The sequence below is a fragment of the Cyclopterus lumpus genome, chromosome 21, assembly GCF_009769545.1.
Source record: "Cyclopterus lumpus isolate fCycLum1 chromosome 21, fCycLum1.pri, whole genome shotgun sequence".
Taxonomy (NCBI): Eukaryota; Metazoa; Chordata; class Actinopteri; order Perciformes; family Cyclopteridae; genus Cyclopterus; species Cyclopterus lumpus.
This window is the reverse complement of record NC_046986.1, coordinates 4,582,014-4,606,098: the sequence shown is the minus strand read 5'-3', so window position 1 is coordinate 4,606,098 and position 24,085 is coordinate 4,582,014. Positions and strand designations below refer to the sequence as shown.

Genomic DNA, 24,085 nt, shown 5'->3' with positions numbered 1-24,085 from the left:
TAGGTAACCGATCTACGCAGGTCTGTCTGGCGGGAAGAATTAGGTATTTTTTGCATGGAATATATATGATGTATTTCTTACTGTGATTCAATTTGTAATTGTGTTTGCTTTGCTTTTGATCTAACATATTTTAGTTATAACTGAAACCATCTATTCGGCTCTATTTTGTTGACGGACCTCATGGCAGAGAGTGCTCTACCCGAGAAAGGTCGAACACGACATCTCGCTTGTTAACGGTCTATATTTTAAACGCATAGTCAAACGTGTGATTATCTGTAGCGCATTGAAGCTTTGTTAACTACCCAGAATATTGATCTGCCTCGCAAGATCAAAGGCGCTTTTGTCTGTTGGGTTTAACACAAAAATGTAGAGCTACATTTCCCAGCAGATTTAAAACATGCTTGGCAAGAGGTGTTTGGTGTTTAAAAGAATTACAATATATTAAATTGCATGCACTGTTGCATATATTGATTAGATTAAATTATTTCATTGGGACAGTTGGGCAAGAAGCTTGACAAAAAGATGTGCAGAAATTATTCATTTATTGGCTTTTGATACATTCAAGAAACATTTTGTGATCATTTAGTTGCAGGAATCCATGATGCGCCTCATGCTCATGAACCTCATGCCGCTCATGCCCATGTCCCTGAAGCTCCTGTACTCTCCGGGCCTCATGTACATCTGCTTGCCTCTGTACTGGGGCTGCTCGTACATCAGCCAGTGGCCGTCCATCACGTTGCAGGACTGGACGTCGTTCATGCGGTAACGGTCCATGATGTTGTCGCAGTCATCCATCATCTCGTGACTCTGACCACCGAAGTTCTCCCTCTCATAGACCTTCATCCTGAACTGTCCTCTGTGCTGTTTTGAAGAAACAAGAAAACAAATGTTGATTATTTCAGAGATAAAAAGGTATCACTCAAAGATCACCTTTTACGGTCTGTTTCAAACCTACCATGGGGATCATACGGCAAGACCTGATGCAGTCCCTCATGCCCAGCATGTTCTGGTAGTCGGAGTACTCGCCCCTCTTCATGAAGTACTGGTTCCCCATGTAGTTGGTGCGGTCGTACACCATGAAGCAGCCACTCTCCACCCTGCAGGACTGGCACCTGCTCAGGTAGGAGGTCATGTCAGAGCAGTCGTTCATGCACTCATAAGAGCGGCCCTGGAAGTTCTTCTCCTCGTAGAAGGTGATCTGAAAACAAGTGAATTATAAATGATTAGGAATAAAACATTAAGATAAATATATGGTGATGGTGATTTCGGCTTATTACCAAAATATATATTTTTAAATACCTTGCCCCTCATGTTCATGCCGGTGTTGGTCATGCTGGCTGTAGAGGTGCTGTGTTGCTCCTGAACTGTGTACCTACCTTGTTTAACCTTTTGCTTTTATACCTGACCAAGGTAAAGAATCAGTGACCCCTCCCCCATCAGAACCCCATTACTCAGCAACTTGCCATTGAAGCCAACTGAATGGAGAGGTTATATGCATTTGTCAGGGGCTGGGTACCTTGTTGTCCATGACAACGGACACTGCATCTGCAATGCCCCATGAGGTCCTGACAAAAAGATTCCACGTGTTGCCACGATGACCAATAGAAGCACAGAACTGAAAACATGGGGAAGAGGGATGATGTTGGTGTTGCTCAGTGGAACTTTGGAAAGGTCTTTCTTTTTTCAATATACATCATATCAAACACACTGCTTCTGACACCATTGTTTGTTTACATTCTGGTTCTCAGAAGTGAGTCCCTAGCACATCTTTCCCCGTGACATCATGTGGCCTAATCTTAAATGTGCTTTATACCGAATTTGTGGCCTATCTATTGCCTCTCAGTGGCTTTGAACATTGCGACGGAGCCGGTGGCTATCAGCTAACATTGCTAACAGCGCCAACAGTGGAAACTGGCAAAAGAGCTGACAGAGTCAATACCTGGGGGGTAACCGGCGTAATCATCTGCAACTGCAGTAGATGACTCAGTGCAAAGCGGAGGCTGTGAGCTAACCAGTATCGCCAGCTCACATGCACAAACATGCACTAAAAGCATGCACGGCCAGCCCGGCCACATCAACTAAAAGAAGCTCTGATAAGATGCACAAGGAGGGAGAGACTTTATTCTCTGCTTATGTCGACAATGGCTTAAGCACACACCGATTCCACATTAATTTTAGTGACTGCCGCAGTCGCCCGGCTATGGGGGGTGGCGAGCTAACTAGCGTAACTGTCTGAGCTTCGATGGTGCGGAGCCGTGCATCCAACCCACTTAGAACTGCCTCCAACCAGCAAATGAACTACACATGTTGCATGTACCGTTATCATTAAGGGAGGCAGAGGAATAGCTATACATGAGACACTCTGAGCAAGAGGGAGCGGGAGGGGGAGAGGAGGAAAACATCGCAAGCTGCTAAGCTGGCAACCGGAAGTGATGCAATACGCTTACCGGAAGAGAGAGAGAGCGATGTGTTCAGGAACCTCAGTCTCAGATATACACTCGTTTTAGTATGGCTATGCCAACTTTCGTACTTTTTGTGAAAAAGCGTCTTGTGTTAATAAAGTTGGGTTGTTGTTCAACCAAACGGCTGTAGGTGATTTGAACATAATGCAAAGAAGGGGTTGTTTGACCTAAGACCTGAGCAATGTTGTATATGTAACTGGGGTTTGTTTGACCGAAACCTAACAGACCACGGGAGTGATAAAGAACAGAACAAGGTCTTGTCCAATCACAGGGCTGGATGAGGTGCTGACCATATAGAAAAGAGGAGGACTTTTCATATGTTACAAGAGCTGGGACATCCCGCAAATCGGAAGATCTTTTTACCAACTGCTGGGCAAGTAACCGATCTACGCAGGTCCGCTTGGCGGAAAGCAATAGGTCTCTATTCCACGGAATATATATGATGTATTTCTTAGTGAGATTCAATTTGTAATTGTGTTTGCTTTGCTTTTGATATAAAACATTTTTGTTATAACTGGAACCATCTATTTGGCTCTAATTTGTTGACGGACCTCATGGCAAAAAATGTAGATGGCCTGCAACTTCCTGATGTTAAACTCAGACAAAACTGAAGTTATTTTACTCGGCCCAGAACACCTCAGAGATCAATTATCTGGTGATGTGGTTTCTGTAGATGGCATTGCCCTGGCATCCAACATGACGTAAAGAATCTCGGCGTTATCTCTGACCAGGACTTGTCCTTTAAGTCCCATGTAAAGCAAATCTCAAGGACTGCATTATTTCATCTACGTAACATTTAAAAAATCAGGCACATCTTGTCTCAAAGCAATGCAGAAAAACTGGTTCACTCGTTTGTTACTTCTAGAATAGATTACGGCAACTCCTTATTATCAGGATGCTCTAATAAGTCTCTTAAGTGCCTCCAGTTAATCCAGAATGCTGCAGCTCGTGTACTCACAAAAATTAAGAAACCAGATCACATTACTCCTGTATTAGCTGCTCTGCACTGGCTCCCTGTAAAATCAAGAATCACATTTAAAATTATTCTCCTCACCTACAAAGCCTTAATTGGTGATGCACCATCATATCTTAAGGAGCTTGTAGTACCATATTGCCCCACTAGAGAGCTGCGCTCACTAAATGCGGGGCTACTTGTGGTTCCTAGAGTCCTAAAAAGTAGGATGGGAGCCAGAGCCTTCAGTTATCAAGCTCCTCTTTTATGGAACCAGCTTCCACTTTCAGTCTGGGGAGCAGACACAGCCACCTAATTTAAGAGTAGACTTAAGACTTTCCTCTTTAATAGCGCTTATAATAAGGGCTGGCTCAGTTTTGCCCTGGTTGAGCCCTTAGATATGCTGCTATAGGCTTATAGGCTGCTGGGGGATGTTTTAGGATACACTGAGCTCCTCTCTCATCTTCTCGCTCTCCTTATAGACAAATGTACATCTCTTCATTGCACATTACTACATTTTAACCGTTGTAGAATTAGATAATTTACTAACGCTATATATGAATAAGGATTTAATAATTTACCATAACTTCACACAGGTTATTAAAGAATGTATATTATTATTTTATAATTTACGATATTGTTAAGGAATGTCTAGATTATTATTTAGTGGTTTACTATATTATTGAAGGCTATCTCTGTGTAGATTATTTGATGGTATACTGTATTATTAAAGAATGTCTTGGTGTGCATTGCGATGCTTAGGAGGAGGGGAATGATAGGAGTAGTGAGCTTTGTGAATATGTATCCGGAACCAGACCGATGGTTGCGCCCCTCGGGAATGTCACACGAATGGTTGATGATGGGAGTATAACTGTTGCTGAGCGTGTGCGAGTGAAGTCCTCTTCGAGAGGCGTAGAGTTTATACCGGTAGCATCGGACAGGGCCAAGGAGCCACTGTACCGAAGAGGGGCGTGGGACACACTCATTGATAAGACAGGACTGAGGCGTCACTGTGTTTGCTGAGAGTAGGTGAAAAATATTTCTTGAAGGGATCTGTGTGGGGAAGTGCAATGTTTCAAGGACGACGGTCTGAGTTATATCCTCCTTAGAAACTGCACAAACGAGAGCAAGATAGAAAAACACGATCAGAAAGAAGTGAGCGAGTGCGAGCTAGCAAGACGCTATTGGAAGTTGAGAGTAGACAACAGCGCCATCGTTGAGAAAGAGAACAAAGAATATATATTTAAAACAAGAGCATGCGGTGAAACACCGTAAACAGGAAGAGGGGAATCAAAGAGTGTGTATATATAAGAGCAAGAGCAGCGAGGCAAGAAACAGGAAGTAAGAGAGACACTTAGTGGTTGGGAGGAGTACTGCACCCAAATAAATAGAAATTATTACAAAATACCCCAGCGGGCAGACAGGGTACTGCAGGGCCCCCTCTGGCACCATCACGGTTCCAAGTTAGGTATTACAACAACAGGACTGTACTAATGTTTCTTTCCACAGCTGACATACACCTTAGCAACCAAACTGATGCTCACATGCACCATCATATAGGTCGAGCAAGTTTATCTGTATAGCGCATTTCAAAACAAGGTGATTAAAAGTGCTTGTGCTTTAGTTGTGCTTGCAGTTGGGCAAGAAGCTTGACAAAAAGATGTGCAGAAATTATTCATTTATTGGCTTTTGATACATTCAAGAAACATTTTGTGATAATTTAGTTGCAGGAATCCATGATGCGCCTCATGCTCATGAACCTCATACCGCTCATGCCCATGTCCCTGAAGCTCCTGTACTCTCCAGGCCTCATGTACATCTGCTTGCCTCTGTACTGGGGCTGCTCGTACATCAGCCAGTGGCCGTCCATCACGTTGCAGGACTGGCAGTCGTTCATGCGGTAACGGTCCATGATGTTGTCACAGTCGTCCATCATCTCGTGACTCTGACCACCAAAGTTCTCCCTCTCGTAGATCTTCATCCTGAACTGTCCTCTGTGCTGTTTTGAAGAAACAAGAACACAAATGTTGATTATTTCAGGGATAAAAAGGTATCACTCAAAGATCTTCTTTTGAGGTCTGTTTTAAACCTACCATGGGGATCATACGGCAAGACCTGATGCAGTCCCTCATGCCCAGCATGCTCTGGTAGTCGGAGTACTCGCCCCTCTTCATATAGTACTGGCTTCCCATGTAGTTGGTGCGGTCGTACACCATGAAGCAGCCACTCTCCACCCTGCAGGACTGGCACCTGCTCAGGTAGGAGGTCATGTCAGAGCAGTCGCTCATACACTCATAAGAGCGGCCCTGGAAGTTCTTCTCCTCGTAGAAGATGATCTGAAAACAAGTGAATTGTAAATGATTAGGAATAAAGCATTAAGGTGAATATATGGTGACGGTAATTCATGCTCATTACAAAAATATATATTTTTAAGTACCTTGCCCCTCATGTTCATGCCGGTGTTGGTCATGCTGGCTGTAGAGGTGCTGTGTTGCTCCTGAACTGTGTACCTACCTTGTTTAACCCTTTCCTTTTATACCTGACCAAGGTAAAGAATCAGTGACCCCTCCCCCATCAGAACCCCATTACTCAGCAACTTGCCATTGAAACAAACAGAATGGAGAGGTTATGTGCATTTGTCAGGGGCTGGGTACCTTGTAGTCCATGACAACTGACACTGCATCTGCAATGCCTCACGAGGTCCTGACAAAAAGATTCCACGTGTTGCCACGATGACCAATAGAAGCACAGAACTGACAACATGGGAAAGAGGGATGATGTTGGTGTTGCTCAGTGGAACTTTGAAAAGGTCAGTTATGTTGTCTTTCTTTTTTTTCATAGCTTTTCCAATCTCAAGATAGCCAGTATCAAACACACTGCTTCTGACACCATTTGTTTACATTCTCTTTCTCAGAAGTCAGTCCCTAGCACATCTTCCCCCGTGACATCACGCGGCTTGTGAAAGCCAACGTGTGGCCTGTTGTGTTCCTTGGTTAAATCACGACAAGGATTTAAGACTGTAGCCTAATCTGACAAAGTGACCATCTTAAATGTGCTTTATATTGAATTGGGGGGCCTGTCTATTGCCTCTCAGTGGCTTTGAACATTGCGACGGCGCCAACAGTGGAAACTGGCAAAAGAGCTGACAGAGTCAATACTTAGGGGATAACCGGGGGGTGGGCGATATGCTTCTGTGACATAGCTTCTGGTGTAATCAGCTGCAAACGCAGTAGATGATGCAGTGCAGAGCGGAGACTGTGAGTTAACCAGTATGGCCAGCTCACATGCACAAACATGCACTAAAAGCATGCGCGGCCGGCCCGGAGAAGTTCCGATCAGAACGCACATGGAGTGAGAGCGACTTAATATCCCGTGCTTATGTCGACAATACTTCACTGTATCTTTACATAATAATTAGTTGTTTGCTGGTATATTATTATTCTTACCCCCGTTAAATGATCCTTTAATAGACAAACATTTTGTGTAGTCTACTCCTGGCATTTGGATTGCTTTAGGTAGCTCCCATAGGCTCTCATGATAAAAAGGAAGGTTCTTAGACAAAAATCGGACTGAAAACCACAGAGATATGAATGAGGTTATGGAAGATTCGGATACGTGTGCTAATACTTTATGAAAATTTGAGTGCACCAAAGCATTATTTTGGTTTATTTAGTGTATATTACTACTGTCTGTGGATGTATTGAACGCCGTTGTAATATAAAAGTTAAATAAATAGCGTGTCACATGAGAAAATGTAAATATCACACACAAATCTTATACGGTCCATTTGGAGATTCGTCTAAACTGTCTTTACTAAAACCTCTCTAAAAATGTTCTACTTCACTTTATTAAAGTCAAACATCACAAAGAGTCTGTTAACATTTTGTGCTATGATATAGTTGAGTGTTTTTCTTTTTTCGAACACAAACATTCAAATAGTCCTTGTGGTTGAGGATATTCAATTCAATTCAGTTTGTTTTGTATAGCCCAATATCACAAATTACAAATTTGCCTCAGAGGGCTTTACAATCTGTACACATACGACATCCCTGTCCCAGGACCTCAAATCGAATCAGGAAAAACTCCCCAAAAATAACCTTTGACAGGGAAAAAGGGACGAAACCTTCAGGAGAGCAACAGAGGAGGATCCCTCTCCCCGTATGGACAGAAGCAATAGATGTCATGTGTACAGAATGAACAACATTACAAAGTTACATAAACACATTACATGAATATGACAATGTATGAATGGAACTCCAATCCATGAAACAGAAGGAGGTAGAGAGGAGGAGGGGGGCGAGGCGCATCAGCAGGGCCAACGCGAGACCGGCTCACCAGGCATCAGACACCGCCAGGTCCAATGGACCCTATGAGATGTGAAGTCACAAAGACTCCGGGGAGGAAGCAGAGTTAATAAGGTGCAATGGAGAGATGTAAATTCATCCATAAGGAGAGAGAGAAAAGGAGAGAGGTGCTCAGTGTATCCTAAAACATCCCCCAGCAGCCTATAAGCCTATAGCAGCATATCTAGGGGCTGGACCAGGGCAAACCTGATTCAGCCCTAACTATAAGCGCTATTAAAGAGGAAAGTCTTAAGTCTACTCTTGAATGAGGTGACTGTGTCTGCCTCCCGGACTGAAAGTGGAAGCTGGTTCCATAAAAGAGGAGCTTGATAACTGAAGGCTCTTGCTCCCATCCTACTTTTTAGGACTCTGGGAACCACAAGTAGCCCCGCATTTAGTGAGCGCAGCTCTCTAGTGGGGCAATATGGTACTACAAGCTCATTAAGATATGATGGTGCATCACCAATCAAGGCTTTGTAGGTGAGGAGAAGAATTTTAAATGTCATTCTTGATTTTACAGGGAGCCAGTGCAGAGCAGCCAACACAGGAGTAATGTGATCTCTTTTCTTAGTTTTTGTGAGTACACGAGCTGCAGCATTCTGGATTAACAGGAGCGACTTAAGAGACTTATTAGAGCAGCATGATAATAAGGAGTTGCAGTAATCTAGTCTAGAAGTAACGAACGTGTGAACCAGCTTTTCTGCTTCTTTTTGAGACAAGATGTGCCTGATTTTTGAAATGTTACGTAGATGAAAAAATGCAGTCCTTGAGATTTGCTTAACGTGGGAGTTAAAGGACAAGTCTCGGTCAAAGATAACGCCGAGATTCTTTACAGTGGTGTTGGATGCCAGGGCAATGCCATCTACAGAAACCACATAACCAGATAATTGATCTCTGAGGTGTTCAGGGCCCAGTAAAATAACTTCAGTTTTGTCTGAGTTTAACATCAGGAAGTTGCAGGTCATCCATGTTTTTATGTCTTTAAGACATTCTTAAATTTTAGTAAGCTGGTTGGTCTCCTCTGGTTTGATCGATAGATATAATTGAGTATCATCTGCATAGCAATGAAAGTTTATAGAGTGTTTCCTGATAATGTTGCCCAAAGGAAGCATATATAAGGTCAATAAAATTGGTCTAAGCACAGAACCTTGTGGATCTCCGTGATTAACGTTGGTGGTCATTGAGGCTTCATCGTTTACAAATACAAATTGAGATCGATCTGATAAATAGGATTTAAACCAACTTAGTGCGTTACCTGAAATTCCAATCGACTGATCCAGTCTCTGTAATAGGATGTCATGGTCAATGGTGTCGAACGCAGCACTAAGGTCTAATAATACCAGAACGGAGATGAGTCCTTTATCTGATGCAATTAGGAGGTCATTTGTAATTTTCACCATTGCTGTCTCTGTGCTGTGGTGTTTTCTAAATCCTGACTGAAACTCCTCAAATAAACTATTCTGATGTAGAAAGTCGCACAACTGATTTGCGACTACTTTCTCAAGGATCTTAGAGAGGAAGGGAAGGTTAGAGATCGGTCTGTAGTTAGCCAACACCTCTGGATTAAGAGTGGGCTTTTTCAGGAGAGGTTTAATTACAGCTACTTTGAAGGAATGTGGAACATGCCCTGTTAGCAAAGACACATTAACAATATCCAGCAGAGAGGTGCCAATTAAAGGCAACACGTCTTTAAGCAGCCTTGTTGGGATGGGGTCTAAGAGACAGGTAGACGGTTTAGAAGTAGAAACCGTTGAGGACAATTGGTCTAGGTTAATGGGAGAAAAGCCATGCAAATATACAGCAGGGTATACGGCCGTTTCCAAGGACACTCCTCTTGAGGACAGATCGGCACTGGTTGAGGGCAAGAGATCATCAATCTTGCCTCTAATAGTTCAAATCTTTTCATTGAAGAAGTTCATGAAGTCATTACTACTGAGGTCTATTGGAATACACGGCTCCAGAGCTGTGGCTCTCTGTCAGCCTGGCTACAGTACTAAAGAGAACCCTGGGGTTGTTCTTATTTTTCTCTATTACTGATGAGTGATAGGCTGCTCTGGCATTACGGAGAGCCTTTTTATATGTTTTAAGACTATTTCGCCAAATTAAGCGTGATTCTTCCAGATTGGTGGAACGCCATATGCTTTCAAGCTTTCGTGAAGTTTGCTTTAGGTCGCGGGTCAGAGGGTTATACCAGGGAGCAAACCTCCTTTGCCTCACTGTCTTTTTCTTCAGTGGGGCTATCGAGTCTAGTGTCATTCTCAGTGAGCCTGTAGCACTATCGACAAGATGATCAATCTGGGACGGACTAAAGTTAGCACAGGAGTCCTCCGTCACATTGAGACGTGGTATTGAATCAAATGCAGAAGGAATCTCTTCTTTAAATTTAGCTACAGCACTGTCAGTTAGACATCTGGTGTAGAAACTTTTGACTAGCGGTGTATACTCCGGAAGTATAAACTCAAAAGTTATGTGGTAATGGTCTGACAGAAGAGGGTTCTGTGGGAAGACCTCCAAATGCTCAATGTCAATGCCATATGCAAGAACATGGTCGAGGGTGTGGCCATAGCAGTGAGTGGGTTTCTGTACTCTCTGACAGAAGCCAATCGAGTCCAAGAATGAGATAAATGCAGCACTAAGGCAATCATTATCAACATCCACATGAATATTAAAATCTCCTGCAATAATAACCGTATCAGTTTTAAGGACTAAACTTGATTGCCTAATATGACTTGGAGGAGTTGATTTATTTAGGCTGACATATTCTTCATGGCTCAGCCAGGTTTCAGTAAGACACAATAAATCAATATGATTGTCTGATATTAAATCATTTACTAATACAGCTTTAGATGACAGATCTAATATTTAGGAGTCCACATTTAATTATCCTGTTTTGTTGTACTGTTGCAGTAGTGTTGTTAACCTGTATGAGGTTATTTTGTATGACTCCTCTTCTGGTTACTTTTGATTTAATTAATTTAAGTGTCCGTGGGACAGACACAGTCTCTATAGAGTTAAGGGTGGGTAACTGCTCGGATGGAAGTGCAGAGAAGGGTGGAAGACTACAACTCTGCTTCTGCTTCCTGATCTTAACTCTGGGTCATGGATTAAGTCCGTTAATCAACTTGGCCATGTTTGCAGAAATGAGACGTGCTCCATCCCAAGTGGGATGAATGCCGTCTCGACTCATCAGATCAGGCTTTCCCCATAAAGTCTGCCAGTTATCTACGTAGCCCACATTGTTTGCTGGGCACCACCTGGACAACCAGCGGTTGAATGACTACATGCGGCTATACATGTCATCATTGATCAGATTGGGGAGAGGGCCAGAGAAAACTACGGTGTCCGACATTGTCTTGGCTTAAGCACACACCGATTCCACATTAATTTTAGTGACTGCCGCAGTCGCCCGGCTATGGGGGGTGGCGAGCTAACTAGCGTAACTGTCTGAGCTTCGATGGTGCGGAGCCGTGCATCCAACCCACTTAGAACTGCCTCCAACCAGCAAATGAACTACACATGTTGCATGTACCGTTATCATTAAGGGAGGCAGAGGAATAGCTATACATGAGACACTCTGAGCAAGAGGGAGCGGGAGGGGGAGAGGAGGAAAACATCGCAAGCTGCTAAGCTGGCAACCGGAAGTGATGCAATACGCTTACCGGAAGAGAGAGAGAGCGATGTGTTCAGGAACCTCAGTCTCAGATATACACTCGTTTTAGTATGGCTATGCCAACTTTCGTACTTTTTGTGAAAAAGCGTCTTGTGTTAATAAAGTTGGGTTGTTGTTCAACCAAACGGCTGTAGGTGATTTGAACATAATGCAAAGAAGGGGTTGTTTGACCTAAGACCTGAGCAATGTTGTATATGTAACTGGGGTTTGTTTGACCGAAACCTAACAGACCACGGGAGTGATAAAGAACAGAACAAGGTCTTGTCCAATCACAGGGCTGGATGAGGTGCTGACCATATAGAAAAGAGGAGGACTTTTCATATGTTACAAGAGCTGGGACATCCCGCAAATCGGAAGATCTTTTTACCAACTGCTGGGCAAGTAACCGATCTACGCAGGTCCGCTTGGCGGAAAGCAATAGGTCTCTATTCCACGGAATATATATGATGTATTTCTTAGTGAGATTCAATTTGTAATTGTGTTTGCTTTGCTTTTGATATAAAACATTTTTGTTATAACTGGAACCATCTATTTGGCTCTAATTTGTTGACGGACCTCATGGCAAAAAATGTAGATGGCCTGCAACTTCCTGATGTTAAACTCAGACAAAACTGAAGTTATTTTACTCGGCCCAGAACACCTCAGAGATCAATTATCTGGTGATGTGGTTTCTGTAGATGGCATTGCCCTGGCATCCAACATGACGTAAAGAATCTCGGCGTTATCTCTGACCAGGACTTGTCCTTTAAGTCCCATGTAAAGCAAATCTCAAGGACTGCATTATTTCATCTACGTAACATTTAAAAAATCAGGCACATCTTGTCTCAAAGCAATGCAGAAAAACTGGTTCACTCGTTTGTTACTTCTAGAATAGATTACGGCAACTCCTTATTATCAGGATGCTCTAATAAGTCTCTTAAGTGCCTCCAGTTAATCCAGAATGCTGCAGCTCGTGTACTCACAAAAATTAAGAAACCAGATCACATTACTCCTGTATTAGCTGCTCTGCACTGGCTCCCTGTAAAATCAAGAATCACATTTAAAATTATTCTCCTCACCTACAAAGCCTTAATTGGTGATGCACCATCATATCTTAAGGAGCTTGTAGTACCATATTGCCCCACTAGAGAGCTGCGCTCACTAAATGCGGGGCTACTTGTGGTTCCTAGAGTCCTAAAAAGTAGGATGGGAGCCAGAGCCTTCAGTTATCAAGCTCCTCTTTTATGGAACCAGCTTCCACTTTCAGTCTGGGGAGCAGACACAGCCACCTAATTTAAGAGTAGACTTAAGACTTTCCTCTTTAATAGCGCTTATAATAAGGGCTGGCTCAGTTTTGCCCTGGTTGAGCCCTTAGATATGCTGCTATAGGCTTATAGGCTGCTGGGGGATGTTTTAGGATACACTGAGCTCCTCTCTCATCTTCTCGCTCTCCTTATAGACAAATGTACATCTCTTCATTGCACATTACTAACTCTACTTCTTCACCGGAGTCTTTGTGTCTTCTAGCCTCACTATAAGGCTAGAAGACCTGGCCTGGGCCTGGACTCCTTCCCAATGGCCCTGCCTCCTTTGTGCCTTCTGCCTCAAAGGCCTGGCCCCATTGGTCCGGCCTCTTTCGCGATGCTTCCTGCCTGGTGGGCCGGCCTCTTGCCTCCGTGGCCCTGCATCCTGCCTTGGCCCTGCTGATGCCCCCCCACCCACCCCCTTCTCTCGTCCTCCTTCTGTTTCATGGATTGTGGAGGTCTGGATCGTGGTCCATGCCTACTGCTAATTATTCATACATTTCTGTCATATTCATTGAATGTGTTGTAACACTGTTCATCTGTACACATGACATCTATTGCTTCTATCCATCCGGGGAGAGGGATCCACCTCTGTTGCTCTCCTGAAGGTTTATTCCATGTGAAAGGGTTTTTTCTGTATTTTTTGTGAGTTTTTCCTGATCCGATGTGAGGTCATGGGACAGGGATGTCGTATGTGTACAGATTGTAAAGCGCTCTGAGGCAAATTTGTAATTTTTGGCTATGCAAAATAAATTGAATTGAATGGCAGAGTGCTTTCCCGAAGAAGGTCAAATACGACATCTCGCTTGTTAACGGTCTATATTTTGAATGCATAGTCAAACTTGTGATTATCTGTAGCGCATTGAAGCTTTGTTAACTACCCAGAATATTGATCTGGCTCGCAAGATCAAAGGCGCTTTTGTCTGTTGGGTTTAACACAAAAATGGAGAGCTACATTTCCCAGCAGATTTAAAACATGCTTGCCAAGAGGTGTTTGGTGTTTAAAAGAATTACATTATATTAAATTGCATGCACTGTTACATATATGGATTGGAATAAACTATTTCATTGGGACAGTTGGGCAAGAAGCTTCACAAAAAGATGTGCAGAAATTAATAATTTATTGGCTTTTGATACATTCAAAAAACATTTTGTGATCATTTAGTTGCAGGAATCCATGATGCGCCTCATGCTCATGAACCTCATACCGCTCATGCCCATGTCCCTGAAGCTCCTGTACTCTCCGGGCCTCATGTACATCTGCTTGCCTCTGTACTGGGGCTGCTCGTACATCAGCCAGTGGCCCTCCATCACGTTGCAGGACTGGACGTCGTTCATGCGGTAACGGTCCATGATGTTGTCGCAGTCATCCATCATCTCGTGACTCTGACCACCGAAATTCTCCCTCTCATAGACCTTCATCCTGAACTGTCCTCTGTGCTGTTTTGAAGAAACAAGAACACAAATGTTGATTTTTTCAGAGATAAAAAGGTATCACTCAAAGATCTTCTTTCAAGGTCTGTTTTAAACCTACCATGGGGATCATACGGCAAGACCTGACACAGTCCCTCATTCCCAGCATGTTCTGGAAGTCGGAGTACTCGCCCCTCTTCATGAAGTACTGGTTCCCCATGTAGTTGGTGCGGTCGTACACCATGAAGCAGCCACTCTCCACCCTGCAGGACTGGCACCTGCTCAGGTAGGAGGTCATGTCAGAGCAGTCGCTCATGCACTCATAGGAGCGGCCCTGGAAGTTCTTCTCCTCGTAGAAGGTGATCTGAAAACAAGTGAATTGTAAATGATTAGAAATAAAGCATTAAGATAAATGTATGGTGATGGTAATTTCTGCTTATTACAAAAATATATTTTAAGTACCTTGCCCCTCATGTTCATGCCGGTGTTGGTCATGCTGGCTGTAGAGGTGCTGTGTTGCTCCTGAACTGTGTACCTACATGGTTTAACCCTTTCCTTTTATACCTGACCAAGGTAAAGAATCAGTGACCCCTCCCCCATCAGAACCCCATTACTCAGCAACTTGCCATTGAAGCCAACTGAATGGAGAGGTTTTGTGCATTTGTCAGGGGCTGGGTACCTTGTTGTCCATGACAACTGACACTGCATCTGCAATGCCCCATGAGGTCCTGACAAAAAGATTCCACGTGTTGCCACGATGACCAATAGAAGCACAGAACTGAAAACATGTGGAAGAGGGATGATGTTGGTGTTGCTCAGTGGAACTTTTGTAGCTTTTCCAATCTCAAGGTACACCGTATCAAACACACTGCTTCTGACACCATGGTTTGTTTACATTCTCGTTCCCAGAAGTCAGTCCCTAGCACATCTTTCCCTTTGACATCACGCGGCTTGTGAAAGCCAACGTGTGGCCTGTTGTGACACTTGGTTGAATCACGGCAAGGATTTAAGACTCTAATGGCCTAATCTGACAAAGTGACCATCTTAAATGTGCTTTATATCGAATTGGGGACCTATTTATTGCCTCTCAATGGCTTTGAACATTGCAGCGGAGCCGGTGGCTATCAGCTAACAGCGCCAACAGTAGAAACTATGGCAAAAGAGCTGACAGAGCCAATACCTAGGGGGTAACCGGGGGGTGGGCGATATGCTTCTGTGACATTGCTTCCGGTGTAATCAGCTGCAACTGCACTAGATGACGCAGTTCAGAGCGCTCACATGCACAAACATGCACTAAAAGCATGCACGGCCGGCCATACACTTCAACAAAAAGAAGCTCTGATAAGAACGCACACGGGGGAGAGAGCGACTTTATTCTCTGCTTATGTCGACGATACTTTACTGTATCTTTTCATACTAAATAGTTGTTTGCTGGTATATTATTATTCTGCCCCCTTTTAATTGCACCTTTTAATAGACAAACATTGTGTGTATGTTGCACCCGACATTAGAGCGGTAGTGGAGAAGACAACTGAAAACATAGCAAAACTTATTAGAGCAAACTTATTGAGAATCAGCTAAAAGTGTGAATTTTTGTTTAAACATTGTGTTTGCATGATTAAGATATTATTGGAGATGTTAACTAACCCATGAGGCACTGTTTAGCATTCAGATATTTTGAATAAATATCATGTTACATGGTCTTGTTTTAACTGTTGTAAAGAAAATGCAAGGAACTTTGACTCCAGATTGTAGTAGAGACTATAATGTTGTCTCAGTTACTCGCATAGAGTTTTAAAATTTAAACAATTAAAGGCTGGTGTTTTTTAGGAAATGTTCTGTTCATAATATCCGCAATGTTGCTTTAACATTTAACAAAAGTGTCAAGGGGCGATGAACGGGACCCAAAGCACGACTCACAAGACAGATTAAACAAATAATAATCCTTTACTGGAGTAACGGCAGGAACAGAACAGACAGAAACAGGGAAACACACTACAGAACACTGGAGAGCTTGGTCGGAAAAACACAAGACAATCTGGCAGAGGACAAGTGCAAGTGAGGGGACGTCAGTAGTGAGGGACTAACGAGGGAATGGGCTGCAGGTGAGACCGGCATGAGGACGAGGTGAAGGGAATGAAGGATGATCAGGTGTGAAGCAGGATCTGGAATGACATGACAGTTAGTAAACAGGCAGACAGAATGAACACAACTAGTAAAAGAAAGAAGGTGTGGAGTGTTGGGAAAGTGAAAGGGCCAAACAGGACTGTTTTGCGTGAAACAGTGGAAAACTCGCAAGGGATATGGCATTGATTCAAATAACCTTCACTTCTTCAGTACCGCTATCGGCAACACCACGTGGCTATTTCCCTCAGTATCGGTTGATAATTATTTTCTTATTTTGAACAAAATCCAAGGACTTAATATTGGTAATATTGCAGGAGTGGTGGAGGATATGCTTCATACAACATATCAATCATTTACACCAGTATACACAGATGGATCTAAAGATCCTAATATAGGTAGAACTGGATTTACTGTTACCATTCCATCCTCTCAGTATGAAGTCAAACGAAGATCATCAGACCATCTGTCGATGTATACAGTTGAGGCATTGGCCATTTTAACAGCACTGCAGTGGGTGGAGGAGGTTCAGGTCAGGAAAGTCATCATTTGTTCAGATTCCAGTTCAGTATTATTATCATTACAATCATTTACATCAAATAGCAGGCAGGATTTAGTCAATGAAATGTACGAAACACTGTTCCGGCTTAGTCATTTGGGCATTCTGGTATCATACATGTGGGTGCCAGCACATAGAGGGGTAAAAGGAAATGAAGTGGCAGACACGTTAGCGAAAAAAGACAGACATTTTATTTAGCAACACAGAAACTAAATCAATAATCAAAAAAGAAACATTATACACGAATGGCAGCACAGTTGGGACGTAGGAGGCACAGGGAGACATCTCTATGCTATTCAGAAGGAAGTTGGCAAAGGGAGGATAACCAGAGGAAACACTGCAGAAGAAAATATATCAACCAGACTGAGGTTTGGACACACAAGGCTGAATAAAACCATGCAATTAATAAATAAACACCCAACAGGATTATGTGAACACTGCAATATGCCGGAAACAGTGGAGCATATCATTTGCCATTGCCAGAAGTTCATAGTGGAGAGAGAAAGGCTGAAGAGGAAGCTGGAAGTAGAGGAAATACAGTTAAAGGATGCATTAACCTTGGGTGCAGGAAAGGTGTTGCAATATCTGAAGGAAAATGGGTTGAGTGGAAGGATATAGGTTAGGTGTTAATAAATATATATATATATATAAATATATTGTTGTTGTTGTTTTGCATTAATTTTATTTTGGAGGGATAAAGAACTCTGGTCCATACCCCAGTACAGTAAGTGGCGGTAATGCACCTTTTGTTGGATGCCATCTGCCATAAAACCCCCAAAAGAAGAAGAAGAAGAAGAAGGCGTGGAGCTGAACTGTTACAAAAAGTCTGTATAGGTAGAAATAGGAAACTTAGGCGAGTGTTTGCGATCCTCGTCATCTCTGAATCTGTGTTCCAGGAGGATCCTTGAAAAGCTAAAACTGGTAAAACTGCATTGTCAAAGTTAATAAGTGTTAGAACAAGGAATGTACTTGTTTAAAAGAAATGAGTCCATACAGGTATCACGTGTTCAAAAGTCTTTTGGAGAGTTTTTGTACATAAATTGAACTCATATATATATATTGAACAAATATAATTATACCATACACCATGTTAAACAGCACAGCCTGGGCTACACTCCTAAGTAATCCATTTTGACATGCTCTAAACACAACTCAACAACCAAAGAAAAACATAATCATAAGAATGACTGAAACAACAACAAAATTATAGAAATATGAACTATGGATAGCGGGAGAAGGCCGGACGTCTCCGTAAAGCTCTCAACCTACGGATTGAGATGCTAACTTCCAATTTCTTCTCAGACAAAGCATCAGCAAAATATCAACCAAATTGCATCCAGCCAAACCATTTTTTTACAGTGACTGTACAGACATATGACTTACCTTATGATGGAAAAGTTAATCCACACGCACCATGTGGAGCTCAAACTGACCCCCAGCTTTCTGTGCAGCTAACGGAAGTATCCTGGAGGCGTTTCGACTTAGAGTCAACACTTTAGGTAGGTTTGAGTCTCAGCCAAGCGAATCCTACGCCTCACAAAATGTTTAGCATGGAGGATTTGGGGGTGGCTTAAAGTGCTGTCAATCTCACTTGGATTGCTTTAGGCAGCTTCCATAGGCTCTCATGATTAAAAGGAAGGTTCTTAGACGAAAATCAGACTGAGACCGGCAGAAATATGAATGAAGTTGTGGAAAATTCTGATACGTGTGCAAATACTTCATGAAGATTTGAGGGCACAAAAGCATTATTTTGGTTTATTTAGTGTATGTTACTGCTGTATGTGGATGTATTGAACACCATTAGTGATATAAAAGTGAAATAAATGAGAAAATGTAAATATCACACACAAATCATAAACGCTCCATTTGGAGATTCGCCTAAACTGTGTGTACTAAAACCTCTAAAAATGTTCAACTTCACTTTATCAAAGTCAAACTTTGCAGAGAGACTGTTATCATTTTGTGCTATGATATGGTAGAGTTTCAACCTTTCAACTGCGTCTATTCTGTTGACGGACTTCATGGCAGAGAGTGCTCTACCCGAGGAAGTTTGAACACGACATCTCACTTGTTAACGGTCTATACTTTGAATGCAGTCAAAATTGTGAAAAATCCGTAGCGCATTGAAGTTTTGTTAACTAGCCAAAATATTGATCTGCGTCGCAAGATCAAAGGTGTTTTTGTCTGTCGGGTTTAACAAAAAAAAAATGCTTGCGAAGAGGTGTTTGCTGTATAAAATAATACTAAATGGCATGAACTGTTGCATATATTGTTTGGAATGAAATATTGAATTGGGCCAGTTGGGCAAGAAGCTTCACAAAAAGATGTGCAGAAATTATTCATTTATTGGCTTTTGATACATTCAAGAAACATTTTGTGATCATTTAGTTGCAGGAATCCATGATGCGCCTCATGCTCATGAACCTCATGCCGCTCATGCCCATGTCCCTGAAGCTCCTGTACTCTCCGGGCCTCATGTACATCTGCTTGCCTCTGTACTGGGGCTGCTCGTACATCAGCCAGTGGCCCTCCATCACGTTGCAGGACTGGACGTCGTTCATGCGGTAACGGTCCATGATGTTGTCGCAGTCCTCCATCAGCTCGTGGCTCTGACCACCGAAGTTCTCCCTCTCGTAGACCTTCATCCTGAACTGTCCTCTGTGCTGTTTTGAAGAAACAAGTACACAAATGTTGATTATTTCAGAGAAAAAAAGGTATCACTCAAAGATCACCTTTTACGGTCTGTTTTAAACCTACCATAGGGATCATACGGCAAGACCTGATGCAGTCCCTCATGCCCAGCATGTTCTGGAAGTCGGAGTACTCGCCCCTCTTCATGAAGTACTGGTTCCCCATGTAGTTGGTGCGGTCGTACACCATGAAGCAGCCACTCTCCACCCTGCAGGACTGGCACCTGCTCAGGTAGGAGGTCATGTCAGAGCAGTCATTCATGCACTCATAGGAGCGGCCCTGGAAGTTCTTCTCCTCATAGAAGGTGATCTGAAAACAAGTTAATTATAAATGATTAGGAATAAAACATTAAGATAAATATATGGTAATGGTGATTTCGGCTTATTACCAAAATATATATTTTTAAATACCTTGCCCCTCATGTTCATGCCGGTGTTGGTCATGCTGGCTGTAGAGGTGCTGTGTTGCTCCTGAACTGTGTACCTACCTGGTTTAACCCTTTCCTTTTATACCTGACCAAACGTAAAGAATCAGTGACCCCTCCCCCATCAGAACCCCATTACTCAGCAACTTGCCATTGAAGCCAACTGAATGGAGAGGTTATGTGTATTTGTCAGGGGCTGGGTACCTTGTAGTCCATGACAACGGACACTGCATCTGCAATGCCCCATGAGGTCCTGACAAAAAGATTCCACGTGTTGCCACGATGACCAATAGAAGCACAGAACTGAAAACATGGGAAAGAGGGATGATGTTGGTGTTGCTCAGTGGAACTTTGGAAAGAACGTCAGTTATGTTGTTTCTTTTTTTATAGCTTTTCCAATCTCAAGATACACCGTATCAAACACACTGCTTCTGACACCATGGTTTGTTTACATTCTCTGCTTTAAACCGAATTGGGGGCCTATCTATTGCCTCTCAATGGCTTTGAACATTGCTACGGAGCCGGTGGCTATCAGCTAACATTGCTAACAGCGCCAACAGTGGAAACTGGCAAAAGAGCTGACAGAGTCATACTTAGGGGGGTAACCGGGGGGTGGGCGATATGCTTCTGTGACATTGCTTCTGGTGTTATCAGCTGCAACTGCACTAGATGACGCAGTGCAGAGCGCTCACATGCACAAACATGCACTAAAAGCATGCACGGCCACGTCAACCAAGAGAAGCTCCGATCAGAATGCACATGGAAGGAGAGCGACTTTATATCCCATGCATATGTCGACAATACTTCACTGTATCTTTTACATAATAAATAGTTGTCTGCTGGTATATTATTAGTCTGGCCCCTGTTAATTGCACCTTTTAATAGACAAACATTTTGTTTATTTGGATTGCTTTAGGCAGCTCCCATAGGCTCTCATGATAAAAAGGAAGGTTCTTAGACGAAAATCGGACTAAAAAAGTGGAGATATCAATGAGGTTATGGAAAATTTGGATCTGTGTTCATTTATGAAACCATTAGGTCTCTATTCCATGGAATATATTTTATGTATTTCTTAGTGTGATTCAATTTATAATTGTGTTTGCTTTGCTTTTGATATAAAAGATTTTTGTTATAACTGGAACCATCGATTCGGCTCTTTATTGTTGACGGACCTCATGGCAAAAAATATGGATGTCCTGCAACTTCCTGATGTTAAACTCAGACAAAACTGAAGTTATTTTACTCGGCCCAGAACACCTCAGATCAATTATCTGGTGATGTGGTTTCTGTAGATGGCAATGTCCTGGCATCCAACATGACGTAAAGAATCTCGGCGTTATCTTTGATCGGGAATTGTCCTTGTAAAGCAAATCTCAAGGACTGCATTTTTTCATCTACGTAACATTTATAAAATCAGGCACATCTTGTCTCAAAGCAATGAAGAGAAACTGAATGGCTACTTGTGGTTCTTAGAATCCTAAAACTTAGGATGGGAGCCAGAGCCTTCAGTTATCAAGCTCCTCTTTTATGGAACCAGCTTCCACTTTCAGTCTGGGGATCATACATAGTCACCACATTTAAAACTAGACTTAAGACTTTCCTCTTTAATAGCGCTTGCAGTTAGGGCTGGCTCAGTTTTGCCCTGGTCGAGCCCCATGATATGCTGCTATAGGCTTATAGGCTGCTGGGGGACGTTTTAGGATACACTGGGCACCTATCTCCTCTTCTCTGTCTCCTTATGGACGAATTTACGTCTCTTCATTGCAAATTACTAACTCTACTTCTTCCCCGGAGTCTTTGTGCCTTCTAGCCTCATAGGGTCCATTGGACCTGGCTGTGTCTGGCGCTGGTCCTGCCTCCTTGCCCCCTGCTTCCTGGATCCTTGGCCTGGCCTCCTTCCCAATGGCCCTGCCTCCTTCTTTGTGCCTCCTTCCTCAAGGACCTTGCCCCATTGGTCCGGCCTCTTTCGCGATTCCTCCTGCCTGGTGGGCTGGCCTCCTGCCTCTGTGGCCTTGTATCCTGCCATGGCCCTGCTGATGGCCCCCCAGCCCCTCCTCTCGTCATCCTTCTGTTTCATGGATTGTGGAGGTCTGGATCGTGGTCCATGTCTATTACTTATTATTCATTCATTTGTCATATTGATTGAATGTGTTGTAACTCGGTAACACTGTTCATCTGTATACATGACGTCTATTGCTTCTGTCCATCCGGGGAGAGGGATTCTCCTCTGTTGCTCTCTCTCCTGAAGGTTTATTCGCATTTTTCCCTGTGAAAGGTTTTTTCTGTATTACTTGGAGTTTTTCCTAATCTGATGTCAGGTCCTGGGACAGGGATGTCGTATGTGTACAGATTGTAAAGACCTCGGAGGCAAATTTGAGATTTTGGGAGATACAAAATAACCGAATTGAATGAAATTGAATGGCAGTGAGTTCTCTCCTCGAGGAAGGTCGAACACGACATCTCGCTTGTTAACGGTCTATATTTTGAATGCATAGTCAAACTTGTGATTATCCGTAGCGCATTGAAGTTTTGTTAACTACCCAGAATATTGATCTGTCTCGCAAGATCAAAGTTGCTTTTGTCTGTTGGGTTTAACAAAAAAATGTAGAGCTACATTTCTCAGCAGATTTAAAACATGCTTGCCGAGAGGTGTTTGCTGTTTAAAAGAATTACAATATATTAAATTGCATGAAGTGTTGCATATATTGCTTGGTATAAATGTCATTGGGACAGTTGGGCAAGAAGCTTTACAAAAAGATCTGCAGAAATTAATAATTTATTGGCTTTTGATACATTCAAGAAACATTTTGTGATCATTTAGTTGCAGGAATCCATGATGCGCCTCATGCTCATGAACCTCATACCGCTCATGCCCATGTCCCTGAAGCTCCTGTACTCTCCAGGCCTCATGTACATCTGCTTGCCTCTGTACTGGGGCTGCTCGTACATCAGCCAGTGGCCGTCCATCACGTTGCAGGACTGGCAGTCGTTCATGCGGTAACGGTCCATAATGTTGTCGCAGTCGTCCATCATCTCGTGACTCTGACCACCAAAGTTCTCATTCTCGTAGATCTTCATCCTGAACTGTCCCCTGTGCTGTTTTGAAGAAACAAGAACACAAATGTTGATTATTTCAGGGATAAAAAGGTAGCACTCAAATATCACCTTTTGAGGTCTGTTTTAAACCTACCATGGGGATCATACGGCAAGACCTGATGCAGTCCCTCATGCCCAGCATGTTCTGGTAGTCGGAGTACTCGCCCCTCTTCATATAGTACTGGCTTCCCATGTAGTTGGTGCGGTCGTACACCATGAAGCAGCCACTCTCTACCCTGCAGGACTGGCACCTGCTCAGGTAAGAGGTCATGTCAGAGCAGTCGCTCATGCACTCATAGGAGCGGCCCTGGAAGTTCTTCTCCTCGTAGAAGGTGATCTGAAAACAAGTGAATTGTAAATGATTAGGAAAAAAGTATTAAGGTGAATATATGGTGACGGAAATTCATGCTCATTATAAAAATATGTATTTTTAAGTACTTTGCCCCTCATGTTCATGCCGGTGTTACTCATGTTGAATGTAGAGGTGCTGTGTTGCTCCTGAACTGTGTACCTACCTGGTTTGACCCTTTCCTTTTATACCTGACCAGGTAAAGAATCAGTGACCCCTCCCCCATCAGAACCCCATTACTCAGCAACTTGCCATTGAAACCAACAGAATGGAGAGGTTATGTGCATTTTTCATGGGCTGGGTACCTTGTAGTCCATGACAACTGACACTGCATCTGCAATGCCCCACGAGGTCCTGACAAAAAGTTTCCACGTGTTGCCACAATGACCAACCTCAAGATAGCCAGTCTCAAACACACTGCTTCTGGCACCATGGTTTGTTTACATTCTCTTTCTCAGAAGTCAGTCCCTAGCACATCTTCCGCCGTGACATCACGCGGCTTGTGAAAGCCAACGTGTGGCCTGTTGTGACACTCTGTTGAATCACGGCAAGGATTTATGACTCTAATGGCCTAATCTGACAAAGTGACCATCTTAAATGTGCTTCATATCGAATTGGGGGCCTGTCTATTGCCTCTCAGTGGCTTTGAACATTGTGACGGTGCCGGTGGCTATCTGCTAACATTGCTAACAGCGCCAACAGTGGAAACTATGGCAAAA

General features: G+C 43.1%; 5 protein-coding genes across 5 annotated transcripts; all 5 read right to left on the bottom strand.

Annotated features, from left to right (window-relative positions):
* Positions 1 to 582: 582 nt before the first annotated feature.
* LOC117750298 (gamma-crystallin M3-like) lies at positions 583 to 1,341 on the bottom strand. The gene is made up of 3 exons (XM_034561452.1): positions 1,300 to 1,341; positions 956 to 1,198; positions 583 to 861 (listed from the first exon to the last, which is right to left on the bottom strand). Exons 1-3 carry the CDS (start codon positions 1,330 to 1,332, stop codon positions 583 to 585), a joined length of 555 nt encoding a protein of 184 aa, XP_034417343.1. The 5' UTR covers positions 1,333 to 1,341.
* Positions 1,342 to 5,134: 3,793 nt separating this feature from the next.
* LOC117750294 (gamma-crystallin M3-like) lies at positions 5,135 to 5,893 on the bottom strand. Its single transcript, XM_034561447.1, has 3 exons — positions 5,852 to 5,893; positions 5,508 to 5,750; positions 5,135 to 5,413 (listed from the first exon to the last, which is right to left on the bottom strand). The coding sequence occupies exons 1-3, from the start codon at positions 5,882 to 5,884 to the stop codon at positions 5,135 to 5,137; spliced, it is 555 nt and encodes a 184-aa protein (XP_034417338.1). The 5' UTR covers positions 5,885 to 5,893.
* Positions 5,894 to 13,871: 7,978 nt separating this feature from the next.
* Positions 13,872 to 14,627, bottom strand: LOC117750305 (gamma-crystallin M3-like). The gene is made up of 3 exons (XM_034561460.1): positions 14,586 to 14,627; positions 14,245 to 14,487; positions 13,872 to 14,150 (listed from the first exon to the last, which is right to left on the bottom strand). The coding sequence occupies exons 1-3, from the start codon at positions 14,616 to 14,618 to the stop codon at positions 13,872 to 13,874; spliced, it is 555 nt and encodes a 184-aa protein (XP_034417351.1). The 5' UTR covers positions 14,619 to 14,627.
* A 4,563-nt stretch (positions 14,628 to 19,190) lies between these two features.
* On the bottom strand, positions 19,191 to 19,949 carry LOC117750873 (gamma-crystallin M3-like). Its single transcript, XM_034562293.1, has 3 exons — positions 19,908 to 19,949; positions 19,564 to 19,806; positions 19,191 to 19,469 (listed from the first exon to the last, which is right to left on the bottom strand). Exons 1-3 carry the CDS (start codon positions 19,938 to 19,940, stop codon positions 19,191 to 19,193), a joined length of 555 nt encoding a protein of 184 aa, XP_034418184.1. The 5' UTR covers positions 19,941 to 19,949.
* Positions 19,950 to 22,738: 2,789 nt separating this feature from the next.
* On the bottom strand, positions 22,739 to 23,497 carry LOC117750874 (gamma-crystallin M3-like). The gene is made up of 3 exons (XM_034562294.1): positions 23,456 to 23,497; positions 23,112 to 23,354; positions 22,739 to 23,017 (listed from the first exon to the last, which is right to left on the bottom strand). The coding sequence occupies exons 1-3, from the start codon at positions 23,486 to 23,488 to the stop codon at positions 22,739 to 22,741; spliced, it is 555 nt and encodes a 184-aa protein (XP_034418185.1). The 5' UTR covers positions 23,489 to 23,497.
* Between the last annotated feature and the right edge of the window lie 588 nt (positions 23,498 to 24,085).